The sequence below is a fragment of the Malania oleifera genome, chromosome 10 (assembly GCF_029873635.1).
Source record: "Malania oleifera isolate guangnan ecotype guangnan chromosome 10, ASM2987363v1, whole genome shotgun sequence".
NCBI classification, from domain to species: Eukaryota; Viridiplantae; Streptophyta; class Magnoliopsida; order Santalales; family Ximeniaceae; genus Malania; species Malania oleifera.
In genome coordinates, this window is record NC_080426.1 from 26,019,385 (window position 1) to 26,036,566 (window position 17,182).

At 35.8% G+C, this 17,182-nt stretch overlaps 2 protein-coding genes and 1 long non-coding RNA gene across 3 annotated transcripts; 2 read left to right on the forward strand and 1 right to left on the reverse strand.

The window, feature by feature from the left end:
• The first annotated feature begins 1,916 nt into the window (after window positions 1-1,916).
• LOC131167131 (uncharacterized) lies at window positions 1,917-2,720 on the forward strand. The gene is made up of 2 exons (XM_058125958.1): window positions 1,917-1,987; window positions 2,166-2,720. The coding sequence occupies exons 1-2, from the start codon at window positions 1,944-1,946 to the stop codon at window positions 2,515-2,517; spliced, it is 396 nt and encodes a 131-aa protein (XP_057981941.1). The 5' UTR covers window positions 1,917-1,943; the 3' UTR covers window positions 2,518-2,720.
• A 2,038-nt stretch (window positions 2,721-4,758) lies between these two features.
• On the reverse strand, window positions 4,759-14,865 carry LOC131167132 (uncharacterized). The gene is made up of 5 exons (XM_058125959.1): window positions 14,275-14,865; window positions 7,086-7,238; window positions 6,867-7,008; window positions 5,247-5,488; window positions 4,759-5,138 (listed from the first exon to the last, which is right to left on the reverse strand). Exons 1-5 carry the CDS (start codon window positions 14,719-14,721, stop codon window positions 4,932-4,934), a joined length of 1,191 nt encoding a protein of 396 aa, XP_057981942.1. The 5' UTR covers window positions 14,722-14,865; the 3' UTR covers window positions 4,759-4,931.
• A 625-nt stretch (window positions 14,866-15,490) lies between these two features.
• Window positions 15,491-16,725, forward strand: LOC131167133 (uncharacterized). Its single transcript, XR_009139996.1, has 2 exons — window positions 15,491-15,709; window positions 16,461-16,725. It is a non-coding gene; the product is annotated as an uncharacterized LOC131167133 (long non-coding RNA).
• Window positions 16,726-17,182: the final 457 nt, after the last annotated feature.

Below are 17,182 nucleotides of genomic sequence, written 5' to 3' on the forward strand. Positions count from 1 at the left end.
GGATTCGTCGACGAGCCACGTCACCTCGTCGACAAGTCCTTCATTAAATTCGTCAATGAGACCCTGCATTCGTCGATGAAATTTAGAGCGGCCAAAAACCCCGCTCGGTATTTTCTCGTTGACGAAGTCCTGTATTCGTCGACGAATTTTCTTATGCACTCGTCGACGAGGCCCTGTATTCATCGACGAATCCTGGCAATTTCTTGAATTTATTTACATTTTCCAAAATTACAATGTCGTCAACGAACGCAGAACGCTCTGCATTCGTCGACGAAGTGTACGGTCTCCTTCTGTTTCTGTTCCTATTTTCTCTCCCTCTTAATTATTCAAATTCAATTTTTATTCGGGTTGTCATAACATACTCTCGGCTGGGACGATTAACTGATTTCATTTGCTGTGGTGAAATCTATTGTAAAGAATATTTTGGTTTTGTTGTATATAAATTGCAGTTGTATCAATATAATATGTGTGCAGAGAATTCAATCATAATTTTTCATTTTCATTTCTTTCTGTTTGTTGTTTCATCATGAACCAATCTCCTAAATGCCAGTTTCATTGGGAATTCCTGACTGTCCAACTCTTATATTGTGTTTGGAACATGAATTTTTATTATATATATTTTTTATTATTTTTCTCATTTTTCATGATAATCAAACATGAAAATGAGAATTCATTAATATTTTCCTTTCTTAATATTTTTCTGAGTTCCAAACAGGACCTTAATAAAAATAAAGTTTTTAATATATTTCTTATAGAAAAAAGGAGTTAATTTTTTTTTTTTTTTTTTGGTAATAACTTATAAATGAATAAATATCAGAGAACCTAAATAGGAAAGAAAGAATGGTTTTTAACTAGTGTTTTTTACTTTCTCAACACACAACATTTCTGTCTTCTGGGAGACATCCTACTATACAATGACAGAACTTATCTCATCCTCTCATTGTGTTGTACAAGTTGAGTATGAATTTTAATTGATCAAAAAATAATAAATAAAAAAAATTACTCATCCCCTAAACTTCCAAAAAATCAAAAACAAAAACTGGAGTAAATTGCATACTGTCTAATTACTGACTAAATTTATGTTGACCAAAATTTTATTTTACCTCAATCCTAAACTGATAACTATAATTTTGGGATAAAAATTTAGATTGTCAAACTGGATAAGGACTTTTAAATTTGGGTTTTTTGACAAGACAATTAAAATTTTTAAACGGAACTAAGTATACAATTTTTTTATTCTAAAGTACAAGTAATTATTTTTAAAAAGGACAAGACAATTAAAGTTTGCTAAATTAGAACTAAACAGATGATTATTTTTAAAAGAAAAGTAAAATTTATTATTTTTTAAAGAAAAGTTGACCCCTAAAAATATTCTCAAAAAAAAAATTTACCCTACATTTGAGAGTATGGATTTCGCGCCTCAGATTTGAACTGTAGTTAGATTTAGACAAATTTTAATATAATTTTATATTACATTTTATCTAAATTTAATACAAATCGAATTCTAAGGCCTACCGACTAAAAAAAAAAATTCTTCCCCATACATTAGGGCACATCAAAATAAAGTCTAGCCATATTCCAATACCACTACCTAATTAAGTACTCAAAAAAAATAAATAGAAGTCACAATAATAAGCACACATACCCTTTTAGTGTTAGCTTTTGAGTTTTGACACACCCAACAGACACTCCCTCGAAGAGAGTCTTGAAAATCAGAAAATAAAAATATTCTTGCGGGATATTTATTGTCATTTCCGAAATATCTTATTTTAGAGATACCTAATTGATTTGAACTCTGATCCAGAACTAAATTCAATTTATATACTACTCGATCATCGCTGGCACTGGACCACTGCGTCTTCATTTCTCCCCTTCTGCTATAAAACCCATCAAACCCCTTCAGCATTTCTACGTACACGATCAGTATTGAAACCCTCAATGCCATGGCTGCTAAGAATTCCATGAACGCATTTCTCCTTCCCATCAGGTTGTATTAATTCCTTAATTTCTTCTTCAACTGTTTCTGTGTGCATGTCTCTTTTTTGTCCTAGTTTCTTCCTTGCTAGCTCGTTAACTATATAAATACATGGACAGTATATTAATTAACTGCTACTTTTTCTTTCTAATTACATATTGTATTACTAATAAATTTGAAGGTGTTGCAGACGAAGGGCATCAGGAGGAGTGGAGGAGAATGTAATAGTAAGGTTCAGCAGCAGCAAGCAACAGGGGTCGGCCACGGAGCTCAGCAGCAACATGCATTCCATCCAAAGGAGGGACAGCGCTCATGATCGTGATGATGATGATGGTGAGCATCATGAGCAGAGCAAAACTAACAGAACTGCAATTACTACTACTACTACTACTACTACTACTAATAATGATAATAATAAGAGTGGTGTAGAGAAGGAATGTTGGATGAAAGATCCGAAGACGGGGAACTGGATTCCAGAGTCTCACTTTGACCAGGTTGATGTTGCCGACCTCAGACGCCACTTCCTTCCCCACAAATATTAACTACGCCTAACTTCTAATTATATGAGATGATATGATACTGTGTGTGCGCGCTCTCTCCACTTCTATATGTCCTAATTACTAAGTAAGAAAAATAAATGCGTTCCTAGTTTTTATATTTATATGCATCTATGTTTTGGTACTGTATACGTGAGTTGCATTTAAAAAGTTGAGTCATCTAATAGAGTGAAAGAAGTTTGAAGTTTCACTAATGCTTCGTTTTAATATTGAGGAAAGGAAAATTAAAAAAAGTTATTTATATTATGTAATTTTTCTCTATGTCAAGTATTATTTAAAATGAAAATTTGTTCCGCAAAAAAAAAAATTAAAATTTTACTCATTAATTTGACGTAGTACATTAGATTCTTTCAAAAGATTCTCGTTTGAGCGTCCCCAAAGAGGAAGGTCAAGTATAACCTGATAATTAACATGAAAAAAAAAAAAATTAAAGGCCCAATTTGAAACTCAAAAAATATTAGGAAAAGAAAATGAGAATATCAAAGAATCCATATTTTCATTTTTGTTTATCAAGGAAATTAAGAAAAATAAATAAAAAATATATATATATCAAATCCATGGACAGAATTTTGATTTTAAAACTATTAATATATGAATTTTTCTAATTTTTAATCCTATTAAAACAAACTTTCATTTTTAGTTTTAATTCATATTAAAGGAAATATAATGAAAAATAAATTTCCTTTTCATTTTCCTTTCCTTGGGTTTGAAGGAAGAGCTCTTGCAATTGACATATATATATATATATATATATATATATATATATATATATATATATAATAGAGTCCATTTAAATGAAAAATTTTACTTAGGAAAAAAAAAAAGAAAAATAAAAAGAAAACTTATTTTCCATTATATCCTTCTATATTAAATTTTATTAAAAATAAATTTTTATTTTTATATGATTAAAAATGAAGAAAAAAAATATTAATTATTTATAAAATAAAAAATTTGCTGGCAAATTTGATATATATTTTTATTTTCTTATGAAAACATGAATTTCTTGATATTTTTATCTACGATTCCCGGGCACTAACATGAATAATGGATCCATGAGCACCAACATAAATCTTGTTGCCAAGGAATTTCAATTTTTATACAGACAGGTTGAAAACAAGCAATTACATAACAACTCCTTATATATGCTTGGTAATACCAATTGTTGGACAGCTAAAAGATTAGCATGTTCAAAAGATGAGTGCATATGAAATAAGGGCGTTGACATGAATGTACAATCCTATAAGATAAAATAAGAAGTGAAATTGGGAGGTAAACAAGAAATAAAATAAGAAGATCATGAGACAAATGGTGCATATATTAGGAGGATAGCTTATTCGGTTTGGGTGCCCAGAGGAATTTGATTCAAAGGAAAAATGAAAGGTTCACGCGTTCTCAATACAAGATTTGGCAACTCACGTTACAGAACAGCTATGTCCTAAACCACATGCTCCACCAGCTTTTCCACTACCCCCAAGGCCAAGGGTGAGTAGCCATTCCCATCCCAGCTGCCTTTTGAGCCAATTATAATTCCGTTATTGGGACTCTCCTCATATCCACAAGATTCAGCCAGCTTACCCAACACAAGAATCCCATAAATTTTTCTATCATGTTTGGTTTGCAGATGACATAGAAGTAGGAAAGGAATGAAATAAAAATTTAAATGAGAAACATAACAAAATCAAGTTATAAATTTGATTCCACTACACTTGATTGCATTCCTTTCCTTTGTACCAAATGTGGTTTGTAGTAGGCTAGTAGCTTACCCAACACGAAAATCTCACAAATTTTAAGAGTAAAAAAGTTGGGATCATATGAAGTGCACAGGCGTCATCTAGGGCAATTGTGAACAACCTATTCCAAGTGGATGCTAAGGGATGTGATGCCATCAAATAAAACAGCTGATACAGGTCTCATCTAGGGCAAACCCCATACAGAAATGGAAGAATAATAGTACAGGTTGATTGCCAGAGATTCGTTCACAGCCAACCAAGATGACCTTGACATTGCAAAATAGACTGCTTTTAAGAGGACTACCAAAGTTGCACATGGGAATCTACTGTGCAGGAGATATCAAACTGCTTTGAAAGATAGAGGGACCTAAGAGTCAAATGAATGCATGCGCTCTTTGATGCCAGGTGCAACCAAAGACCACAATATGAAAGCGTTGTAACACACCACATTTTCCACTACTACCAAAAAAAATAAAGGTAGAACACAGTGAGGCGCTTCTAAAATTATAGTACAAATTCTTAAAAGATATATGTAGCCAAGTTGCATTCACGGGCATCAGACACAACATCATCAAGCAAGATATAGTGTTATCAGCTATCTATCTCAAAAAGCAAGTCTAATAACAAGTTTGGCTGGAAAAAAGTAAACAAAATTAGTCCCAGCCATGACTATAAGTACAGCTGAATGAGTTCATCGCTGACCACTGATGGTGTTAGAACACCCAGATCAGTAAATAGCAGAGTAAGATATTGCGGTGGCGTATAATCCCGGGCAGATGTTTCAACCTCAACCTTGGAAGGGATTGGCACCCCAAAGCCAATGGGGCGCAATGCGGGGACCATGTCTTTCTGATCCAATGGGTACAGACGAGCAAACTGCACAGCAAAATACCAATGTATGATGGTTATTTAGTGAAAGTTGAAACTAAAAATCAAATTCAGACATTACAAGTTCTTTTATTTACTTTTCCATTTTAGACAAACCTTGTAGCTTTCGGCTGCCACATAAACTGGTTTGTTCATACTGTGAGCCACCAATGCAATTTGGTATGTTCCCATCATGTTAATTACACCCCCACTTTCAACCACACCATCCGCCCCAACAAACACCATGTCAACCTCACCCATGGAATAGGCCACAGCAGAGTCTATCAGGAGCTTCACAGGAACATCCAGCTTAGCCAGCTCATTAGACAGTCGTAATCCCGTCCTGTCTGGCCTTCCCTCTGCATTTTACAGCATGAAAATTTGAATGTCCAATATAGAAAGATAATGAGTGCAAGAATGTTTCTGTAATCCAGAAATCTGCAAATAGTCGCCACAGTTTCCGAATGGAATTGCAACACACCCGATGACAAATGGAAATGTCAGACCCACAAAATGAAAATTCTCCTCTAGATTAAGAGACCATATACCTTTCTATAATTGGTCATCACATAACCCAAAAAAGTTCAGAAATTCAACATGACGCATTTGATTTTCAGGAAATTCATTCATATAATTATAATGATTATGCCACTTCCAAATCTAGGTGAATTTGGATGTTAATACCAGTCCCTGCAGACACTAACCTAGGCCATCCCAGAGATGCTGGGAAGTAGCCCACCTAGGCTCTAAGATGCTGGGTACTAGCCTCAAGTGCCTAATCTAATATGCGGGCTCATCTATTTTGTTAACGTTTTTTCACATGCATTGATAGCCTGTTGATAAGTAATAACCCACTATATTTTATTTGAAGGTTTCTACATGTTATTCATGATGAATTTTAAATGTATGTTTGTTTACTTGTTTAATAGGCACATCCCATAATACTACTTACAAAAATTTAAACTCATATCCACAACCGAAAAATCCAGTGCTCTCAATGCTCTAATTCCTAAAGCTAAAACCAAGGTTTCCAAGAACATGGATTGTTATGGTACATCCGTAAATGGAAAGAAAATGGAATGTGAAACGTACACTACAGCAAGTTAGGGTTTGTTTAGTGTATATAGTCAAAATTTACAAACTAATTCTGCTACAAATGTAAAAAAGAGGCAATTATTATGTCATTGTGTCATAGAAAATCACTAAAATCATGATATTTTGCTATTTCCACTTCACTATCTGATTTAATTGGATCATTCATCTAGGATCCAACACTGTCTGATAGGCATTTATATAAATGAAAAAGACATCACAACATCACGACATCACGAAGCATTTTACATTTTATTGGAACATTGAAAATCGCATCCAAAATCACTGATTCACACTTTTTATTATTTGGAAAGAACAATTCAAATCGCATTTTTTAGGAAGATAATGAATTAGTTAACAATTTAGTATTAAGCATAAAATCTGAAAATCTATAAGAAATAGATTAGTGAAAGGGCATGTTATGTGCCTTCTAGACTTCGCTAGTAACAGGATGATTGCCTAGACAATGTAGCAAGAATAGGTCATCAAATAAATGTACGTTCAGGCAAACTTTACATGAAGGATTAAGCATTTTATATAAAATGGTTTGAGTAACTTGATTTTTGCTTCTTAAAATTATAAAACTTGACTAAATCCAGTGACAAAAATAACCAAATGAAAATGGCAAGGTGTTTAAAACAAAACCTGTGCAAAAAACCCGAAAGAGTTTCTTGTTTTGTGATGCTGTCCTCAAAACTTCCAGAACAACTCTGGAGAAGCCATGGACCAAAATAGTACAACCATCAAATATAAAATCTTGGCTAAGCATTGCAATGATCCTGCGCGCCTGCAATACGAGGGCTTAATGGGAAGTTGTTTGTGCTAGCTTGGATGAGGAACCCTCAAAAAGCCATGCTTACATACCTTATAAGATATCTCCCCAAACTTTTCTGCACGTTCAATCAAGCGAGACTTGGCAGAATTGAAGTCCTCATATTCTAAAGCCGAAGTCCTTGTTACATAACGCATGAACAAATCACAACCCGCTGTCAAAGAGATAGAAGTTGTATCCCATGACTGAAATGCACACATAAGATTAACCACTTCAATTGAGATATACAGGTTTGGTAATGAATTAGCTTCTTAAACATCTTACTTAAGTCCTAATTTTTTTAAATAACCTCTCCTATCCTTCTTTTCCAATGCAAACATATATATATATATATATATCCCCTTTTGTAAAGAGATAGAAGTTGTATCCCATGACTGAAATGCACACATAAGATTAACCACTTCAATTGAGATATACAATCCTTCTTTTCCAATGCAAACATATATATATATATATATATATATATATATATCCCCTTTTGTAAAAATTTCACTGAATCAAATACCGTCATGACCTACAAATATATCACTCTTATACCTTTTGCACCAATTATTTCTTGGTCATTCAACATTGACTTCTCTAGTCACCAAATAATTAACTATTTCTAATTGACAGGCTTCTTTCAGAAAATGCATAAGTTTCTTTCAGAAAAATTTTACAAACATCAATTTATTAAACTAGTATACCAAGCAAATCATTAATCATCTGTTTTGGATCTACAATCCAGAATTCCATCCTAGATATCACCTACATTCTTAAACTTGCATATTTACAAGCAAATGTTCATGGTTAGAGAACTTGATTTTCTTTTTCCTCACCAAATTCAACTATTTAAGTGCCCCCTTTTACAAGTAAAATTCAAAAATAAAAAATAAGTGCTCCCATGATGAATCAAGGAGAGGCCAAGCTGCCTAACCATACCAGATGCGAGTACAGCCTGTCACCCTCTCGAATTTAAGACAATTGACCAGAAACTGCCACATTCTATGAGTTCCTTCATGACATCCATGGTGTTGCTAGAGTATTCTTAGAAAATCAATCAATTCGTGCACAACATCAGCCTTGTGAATGAGTGTTGCGCAAAATATGGGGACCAGGGGCCATGGAATGCCAATGTTGAAGCAATATCCTGACTAGATCGAATGATGACATAAACATGGTCTTGATAACAAGGATACGGTTCCTGATTACTAGACTCCAAAACACATAGACCAACAGCGATTAGATGTCAAATTATTTTAGGTCACATTATAAATTTATAATGAAGCAAAATTGAGACAACATGATTCAAAAGTTTGCTAAGAGGATGAGTACCAAAAACAACAAAAATCACAACCAAAGCCTTAAGTCCATCTAGGTGGCCTCAAGTACATGATTTTTCTTCCTCCGATTTACACAATCTTGGGCAATATTCTCCAACAAATAGGAGGCTATTAAATCCTTACCATCTCACTCCAATTTATTCTAGGTCTAGCCCCCCACCTCAACCCCTTATACCACCACTAACATTTACTAGGTCACTACTCCTCACTGGTGCATTATTTGGCCTAGGTTGCATGTGCACAAACCATCTCAGTCCCCACTCCTTTCTTTTCTTCTATAGGTGCTATGCCTAACTTAGCACTAATATCCATTTTTAATTTATCTTTTAGAGTCATATACTACTACTCCACCTTAACATTCTAATTTCTTTTTTTTTTCTTTTTTTTTAACTTTTTGGATATGGTGTTTCTTATTTGCTCAAGACCCTAATTCATATAGCATAATTGGTCTTACAACTGTCTTAGAATTTTTCTTTCAATTTTAAGAATATTGTACGGTCACACAACATGCACAAAATATTTGTTCTATTTTACCCAACTTGCTTTACAACAACTACAAGCCTTAAGTGCCACTAGTGAGGTCGGTTATGTGAATCCTTTTACGCCAATTCACGCAATCCAAAGCATTTTCCTCCACTCACTTAAAATCTATTAGATCCTTTCTGACTACCTCATTCTAAATTATTTTAAATCTACCTCTACCCCATCTACTACCATTAACAATAACTAAATCACTCTTCCTCACTAGGGCAATACTTGGCCAACCTTTCAAATGTCCAAACTAAGTCGCGCTCTCTTATTTATCTTCTACTGGTGCTACACCTACCTTATTGCAAATATGTTCATTTCTTAGTTTATCCTTTAAAGTTACACTACTCATCCACCTTAGCATTCACATTTCTACACCTTTTACTTTTTTGATATGTTCTCTCTTAGTTGCACAGCATTCTAATCCATATAGCATGGCTGGTCTTATACCTTTCCTATTAAACTTTGTTTTTAATTTTAAAGGTATTCTACAATCACATAGCACGCTTGAAGCATTCCTCCATTTTATCCAACCTACTTTAACTCTATGTATTACATCCTCTGCAATCTCTCTCTGCTTGTATTATAGAGTCAAGGTATCAAAATCTATTAGTGCTCTTAATTTCCTTATTATCAATTTTAATCTAATCTTCAATATTCCCCCTTGCATGGCTGAAGTTATATTTCATATATTCTGTCTTATTTCTACTTATTCTAAAGCCTCTAGACTCCAAAGTTTTTCTCCATAGTTCTAACTTATATTTTAATCCACTCCATTAGAGCAATATCATTTGCAAACAACATACACCATGAGATCACTTTTGGATATTCCTGATTAATTCATCAATCACTAAAGCAAAAAGATACAAACTCAACATAGAACCTTGATGTACCCATATTGTGATTGGAAATTCTTTAGACTCTCCTCCTCCAGTCCTAACATTGATTATTACTCTATCATACATATCCTAAATGACATCAGTATCTACCGAATCCTCCCTTCTTCTCCAAAACCCAACAATGGACTTCCCTAGGTACCCTACCTATCATATGCTTTCTCCAAGTCAATTAAAATCATATGCAAGTCCCTCCTTTTTTCCCTAAACTTTTCCATTGAGGAGGGCCCATGCAATAGGGAGCTTGTCCATGTGAATGAGGCCTCTACATGTTGAGAAACACTTATGCACTCAGCAACTTCTGTGCTAAGGAGCCCTATATGCTGAGGAACTCCCACAAAATTGGGAAACTCCTATGCTTTGAAATCCTTGCAAGTAAAAGGGGCTTCGTGTGTTGGGAGACCTATAAGTAAAGTGGAGCCTCCAACTTGCACAAGACCATACAAGAAGCAAGCTCCACATGTAACAGGAACCAACCCCTGCCCCCCCCCCCCCCCAAAAAAAACAAAAAAAAAGCATGCAGGAAGATCTCACACTAGAAGAATCTCCACCCTCCATCTCTCCAACTCCAAACCCTAGCATCAAAAAGGCTTCTGTAAGGGTCAGCATACACCCCCCTCCAATCGTCGCATTAAAAAAATAAATAAAATAATATTAAATGTATTTGTTTCTTTAAAGAAATAAAAAATTCCATCCATTATGATTAATCACACAAGTTAATAATAGAATCGAGTTAAATGTATGCACACGTTTTTCAATTCTCTTTTGTTATTATGAAGATATCACCAATATTCACATGCTCCTGACTCATATTAATTCTATCGTTATTATTTAACTTAATTCTTAGTTAATATTTTGCAATTACCAGCGCCTTTCAACTTAATTATTTCAATCATTATATTATCCTTAATATAATTCTTTTATCATATTTGGCATTAGGTTTATTCTATTTTACACATAAATGACCGAGCATACATATGGTTGTGTACATTCATTTCTTTAAGTGCACTATACTTCAAGCACTATCACACATCCCTAACTATATGCTTTCTTTTTTCAAAATAAATTTGACTTGTATTCTTTTCTTGAACATTACTTTCTTATGAGCCCAATTTTCCAACTTCCTAAACTTAGTGCATGGGAACTCTTTTATTGTTATCCAAAAAGGAGCTAAATGTGAGTGTAAAACATTACTATTTTTACTCTAGTATATAAAATTTGCCCACACCAACTAAAACAAGTAAAACTAAGAGTGTGGGCAACCAAAATCAGTTGTGGAGGCAAATGGTGGGGTCTACCAGCAATCTCACCCATGTAATATTCTAGAGAGTCTTGGCTTGGTGAGCTTTCATCGGAGTTCATTAAGGGAAGTTGCAAAACCTTTAGCCTTTTCTAGGGTGCTCAAGCCCCTACCACGTTTCGTTTGTGGCATGTCTTTCTTATCTGCTTAACACATATTGCTGCCACTGCATCAAACCAACAATTTATCTCCTTCTCATTTGATTTTATTTTGGTATTCTCTCGTTATAGGATGACAATGTACACAATTTTTTCTCTCCTCTCTAAATACCTCCAACCATGCTTAAGTTTTGGCCCTCTCCTTCCCTCCCCCCCAACTATGGAATCTCGCGCATGCACACACGCAGACACACAAATACCCCAACTTTGGAATTTCTGAATTTGAGGATTCTCTCATATCACCAAAATTCTTTCACCTGCCAACCCTTATGCTTGAATTTCCTAGGGGTTGCCTAGATCTCTCTGGCCCTCTCTATAATATTGATTATCATATGGGTATGAATTAAATCTAGGATGACAATTTTTGCTCCAAAGGCCAATTTGAAAGGTGCTTCCCTAGTGGTTGTTTTGCTAGCTGTGTACTTGGCCCACAGGATAGTTGGCAGCTCTTCTAACAACACCTATGTGCAGCCTTGCCCATTACTTTTGAGTTTTGAGGATAACATATTGAGAATTTGATCACAAGCTCTCAGCAAAAATTTTTCAATCTCCCATGGTTAGTGACCATTATGTAGGGAATTCCATCGTGCAAAATACAAAAGAAAGGCTGACCGAGTCTCTCTACATGCATTGCCAAGTCCCCAAAGTATGAAGTCTGTAGGTATGGAGTCTCTACATCACTATGAGGGGAACCCCATAGCAACTCATATTAATGCCCACCAGCATGGGTTATAATAGGGCTGAAAGGCCAACGACGAAAAGCGCTCCCGTCAATTCCACAAATGCTAACTTCAATTGAATTCCCATCGGAACTCAAATTATAAGAACATCTTCGGGTTCCAACGAAGTGTATTGAGCAACATTTGTGGTTCCCTTTGAGTCCATACCCCACTATATATACATCACCACTATGGCCAACACAGAGCCACTTGTGTGGCTTGAGGACTATCTGTCCAAGGTGTTCACAACTCATTCCTCCCCATAAATCAAAGAATATCACCTCTCTACCGCTCTACGAGTTTGAATTTTTTAAGTTCAGTGAATGACACCCTTGGCCAAACTCCTACAATCATCCACTCCCATCAGATCTAAGAGTATCACCTCTACCTGTGGAATGAGGAAATCACAAAGTCTTATCAAACAAACATCCAAGCTCCAATGTCAACAACAATAAGACAATTCCCAAAGTATGGCCTCAATACCCGCCTTAAATCCTTAGCTTAGTTCCCCTCAATCAACCCTCATCCCTCATCGAGGGTATAAGAAACAACCAACCATCCTGATGTTTACAAGATAGTCAACTGAAGGCTTCACTAATTGCAACAAGTCACATGACAAATGGGTAGCAAGAGACCAACACCCACTCAAAGGTAACTTGATCCTTCCCCCACTCAATCTTACAAATTGAACACAATCGAGTAAAAGCCCACAGTATTAATCTCATTTTTCGTTCACTATTGAGAGATCCACTCTGATATCAACTGTCACAGACATGCAAATACCCAAGGACAAAAGGAATTACCCTTGTCTAGAGTGTCAAAGAGGTATACCTATGCAACTACAAGACTACACCAAGCCAATCCAACCGTACTCATTCTCATCCAAGGAAACACTTGAATGTTTAACCCAATGGTCAAGTCTCACAGCTTAAAAGTCTTTGGTACAATTGAGGTCCTCACTAAGGAACCCAGACTCAAAAGTTATGGGAGCTAAGCTCACATTCCATCAGCGCTGAGGGCAACTCTTATTCCCAAGTACAAGCTCGTGTTAGAGCATCCATCACTTACCACCCACTAGTTGGAGCTAAGATAAGCGACACCATAAACTACTCGAGCAAGACACACAAAAGGATTAATACCCCTCAATGCTTTAACCAAATCTAGGTTGACAACACCCAACAGTATAGCCAATGGCCAAGAAGGGGCAGGCATCAAACCTCCAAGCTGAGAGCATCGTGCAACCACATTCTCAAATAGATCATCTATGGGACTCCCAATCCCACAAGGAAGCCCAAGATACCCCTTGAGGATGTCAAGAGTCTACCACTGAATGCTTCTCAAGGAGCTCACTTAGTACCTAATTAGATAATGGAAAAAGGTAGGCCACTCACTTGGTGTTTCCCCAAAGTAATGCCTCTGAAGCATTCTCATACACATAAAAGTAACCACCAAGGGATCTAATGATCATACATCTTAAGTTCAAGAATGCAACCAAAAGTACTATCCGGATCCACCATGTTATAGTGACAAACCAAAACCATCCCCATGATATCTACATAATCAAATCCAAGTAAACCAAAGTTCCCTTCAAGTCACAATTATACACCAAAACTATGTGTCATAAATTCATAATCATGACTCTAAGAGCATGACACTCGGAAAAAGTACATAGAACTTGAAATGGTAACCCAAAATTAATTCCAATTTTAGAATGATCAGCATTATGAGGCAGCTGTCTTTAGTCTCACTATGTGGAGGCAGTTACATAAAATTTTTTTCTGCCAATTCATTTTATCAAGATCATTTTTCTCTACTAAATTAAGGGTTATTAAATTCTTCCTTAATGTCTCATTCCAAGTTATTTTAGGCTTAAAGACAGATTTATCCAAAATTACCTAATTCATACTTCCAGTTTTGCTCAGGCTAAGCAAAAAGGCCGAGCCTCAACCACACACTGCTTTGCAATCAAGTAAATGCAACTTGTTTCCATTTATCAAAGAACGAGCAAAGAGCTGCCCTATTCATTTCTCAACAGATCACAGACAGAGCTGAACGGTGCCCCAGGTAATCAACTTTAAGAATGAAAGAATGGTCCCTAAACTCTGTACACTATTTAGGAGGCATATATTCATAAATTTTGCAGCGAAAAGAGCTCCAAATAACACATGGAACAACGCTACCCAACAAAAGAATCAAAAAATAAAAAATGAAAAATAAATAACCATAATCAATATCATATTCAGTCTTGTAACTAAAAAGCAGGAATTCGACGAAAGAAGATGATGAAAACTACTTTACTTTAAGAGAGTCGGAAGCCTTCTTGAGCTCTATTTCCAGCTCCATCATGGTGGTGGCCTGGCTAGATCGAATGACCGACGCCAGGGCCCGAATCGCAGCGACGGCCTCAGCCAAATCGGGCTGCTTCCGCCAGTTGTTGAACTCGTCGATGACGCTGAAGGGCTTGCCGGAATCAGGGGGCTTAGTGTGGTAGTCAGGCGGAAGATCGTCGGGGTGGCTGGCAACGGCGGCCTGAGCCTGGGCGAGCCAGTCACTGGTGACCACTCCGTGGTGGGCGGCCCTGGTCTCGTAGTAGGCGGAAATTTTAGGGTCGGGACTAGTGTTCTGCAGGGTTTCGGCCATGGAGGAGTAGTTGGGCGAAGAGAGGTATCGGCTCTCAGGCGCGGCGGTGCCCCCAGCTTCGTCTCGCTGTTTGTCGAGTATGAAGGAAGCTGATCTCCACCACATTAATATTTACGAATTATGCAAATGGAGGAGAGGGAGAGAGAGAGAGAGAGAGAGAGAGAGAGCGAAATCTACGGAAGCGGTGGGAAGTTTCCGGTGAGCAGGCGATTAAGGGATTAATGCGATAATTACATTGAGGATTATTTTTTATACAAGTGTTAATTAACATGAACCCAATATTGGAATTGGACTGCCGTGCGCAGCAATTTTTTCAAAACGGTGGCGTTTTATGGGCACCCTTTTCTTTTCTTTTTAAGAGGAAAAACACGTCATGTCATTAATATAATGGAAATATTATATAGAGGTATTTGGTTCATCATAACCACTAATTATTTTTGTGCATTGTAAATTTAAATTATATGATAAATTTCTTAAATTTTATCGACAAAACATGCTAAAAATATTTAAATATCTACTCGTTAAATTAAAATATTAATTAATTTTATTAACATTCATGAAAAGTTTATGCCTTATTTTTTTTTAACCAATAACTAACATATCAAATCAATGTTGATTTATTCATTTGTATATGAATCACTTAATATTTTAATTTAGTTTGTTTTTTTTGGATATTTTGGTGTTTTTATCACCTTTATTATTCATAAAAAAAATAATAAAATTAGTATTTTACAAATCTTGGAAAGTACAAAAAGGTTTAATAGTCATGCTAGCAAAACAAAATGAAAATTGTCTGACACTCTATATTGTGGCTACTCACAACCAAACGCTACCAAAGAGCAGAACTAGAATGCGCAACTCGGATGGACCAGGCCAAGCCCAAGAAATTTTTTTTTTTTTTGAAGAGTGGTCAATGAGTGGGCCTCTTCCCCTTCTGCGGGAGTCCGGCCCATGTAAGGGGCGCACATAAAACCTAGAATCTAGGTCATCCGCTTCCTTACCCAGCCTCCACGACACTGTCATTCTCCACAGATTGGCAAAAAGGCAGCACAAAAGCTGAGAATCCCGTGATGGGTTTCTTCTCTTTTGCCTGGTAGGTGACTCTGCTCCGCTTACAAATGCTTCTGCAACTTCATTTTGATTTTTCATTTTTGGGGTAGAGAATATTATAGGAAGTGGGGGTGCAGCTGGCCGAGCTGGTTGGCTAAAGCAATGCCAAGCAGTAAGTTAATGCAGCTGCAGACATTGAAATCGCAGTTGGGGCACAAAACCAGCTCTTGTCTGCTAGAGTTGGAGCAGAGCTAGATTGATAGTGCTCCACATTTGTCTTTGCTATGCCCTAGATTGAAGAATATTTGTACCTATGGTTGTATGTATATATCTAATAACAATGTATTCTAGCCATATCTTCATTTAAATCTTAAAGAATTGATTGAAGAATATTTGTATCGATGCATGAATGTATGTATAATATTTAATCATAAAAATGCGTTCTTGCCTTATCTTCATTCAAAATCTAAAGAAATTTGGTTTTTTTTTTTTTACCCATCTGCGTATTTGTATCTAGGTGTCGAACAGAGTTGCTTATGCTTTGTCTTGATCTTTCATGGTTCTAAATTTTTCTTACTCTTTTCTTCCACTACTCTTATCTAAACTCTTTCATAATTTTCTTTCTTTGGGGTTTGAAGTTCTTGGGAATTAAAACTCAAGAGAGTCAAAAAAAAAATGAAGGGGACAGGCCAAGCCGCTTGTGAAAGATTTAGAAAGCAAGTGTGCATTGCCATTTTACCATATAAAAAAAAATGATCAGTATCTAACATGAGTATGCTTCACTTGATGGCTAGTTGGAGGGGAAGCAAAAAAGGGTCAAATGGCATTTGCTTACTTGACAAAGTACTTGGTTGATTGGCTACCCAAGACTCACCAATGAATTGAGTGCAAATGTTTAGTTTTCTGCTTGAATACTAAGATTGTAACCTTTATATTGCAAGGATTAGACCTTGGGGGTAGAGCTTTTGATTTTGTTTTTGCCTTGGATTTTTGTAATGCCCAGTTTCTGCTTCTAGCTGATCCTCTGCTTATTTATTTATTTATTTTTGCTTCTGGTTACTTGCTTTTCCCATCAGTCTTGGTTTCTTTTCCTGGATCATGAATGGTCTTTGATTAAACCATTGCCCCTGCCCTACTCCATATGCAATTTGCATCTAAATTAGGGTTTTTGGGACAAGCTGCAGGGGAGTTTACCCTGAACACTTGACAGGGCTGCAATGTTTTAAAGTGGATTAGGGAGGCCTTTTAGTTGTGAAAATTAGTTTTATTTTTATTTTATTTTTAAAAAAATTTATGTAAATGTGTGAAAATTATGTTAATTATTTTAAATTTTCTACGTGTAAAATTTGACTAATGAAAAATTTTAAAAATAAGATTGCATTTTTTATATGTTTTTGAAAAACTAGACCTTATGAACTCATAAAAATGTTCTAAAGTTTACTTGTTTTCAAATCTCAAAAGATTAATTGGACAACTAAAAGTAGCAATATAATCAAGTGTTATTTAAAACTAGGAA

Excerpts from the sequence above, each read along its gene's own strand:
- LOC131167132 (XM_058125959.1), bottom strand. The coding sequence starts at position 14,721 with ATGTGGTGGAGATCAGCTTCCTTCATACTCGACAAACAGCGAGACGAA. Across the intron at positions 7,009-7,085 it reads TTGGGGAGATATCTTATAAG|GCGCGCAGGATCATTGCAAT; the intron begins GTATGTAAGCAT and ends CTCGTATTGCAG. Across the intron at positions 5,489-6,866 it reads CTTTCGGGTTTTTTGCACAG|AGGGAAGGCCAGACAGGACG; the intron begins GTTTTGTTTTAA and ends TGTAAAATGCAG.
- LOC131167131 (XM_058125958.1), top strand. The coding sequence starts at position 1,944 with ATGGCTGCTAAGAATTCCATGAACGCATTTCTCCTTCCCATCAG. Across the intron at positions 1,988-2,165 it reads GCATTTCTCCTTCCCATCAG|ACGAAGGGCATCAGGAGGAG; the intron begins GTTGTATTAATT and ends AAGGTGTTGCAG.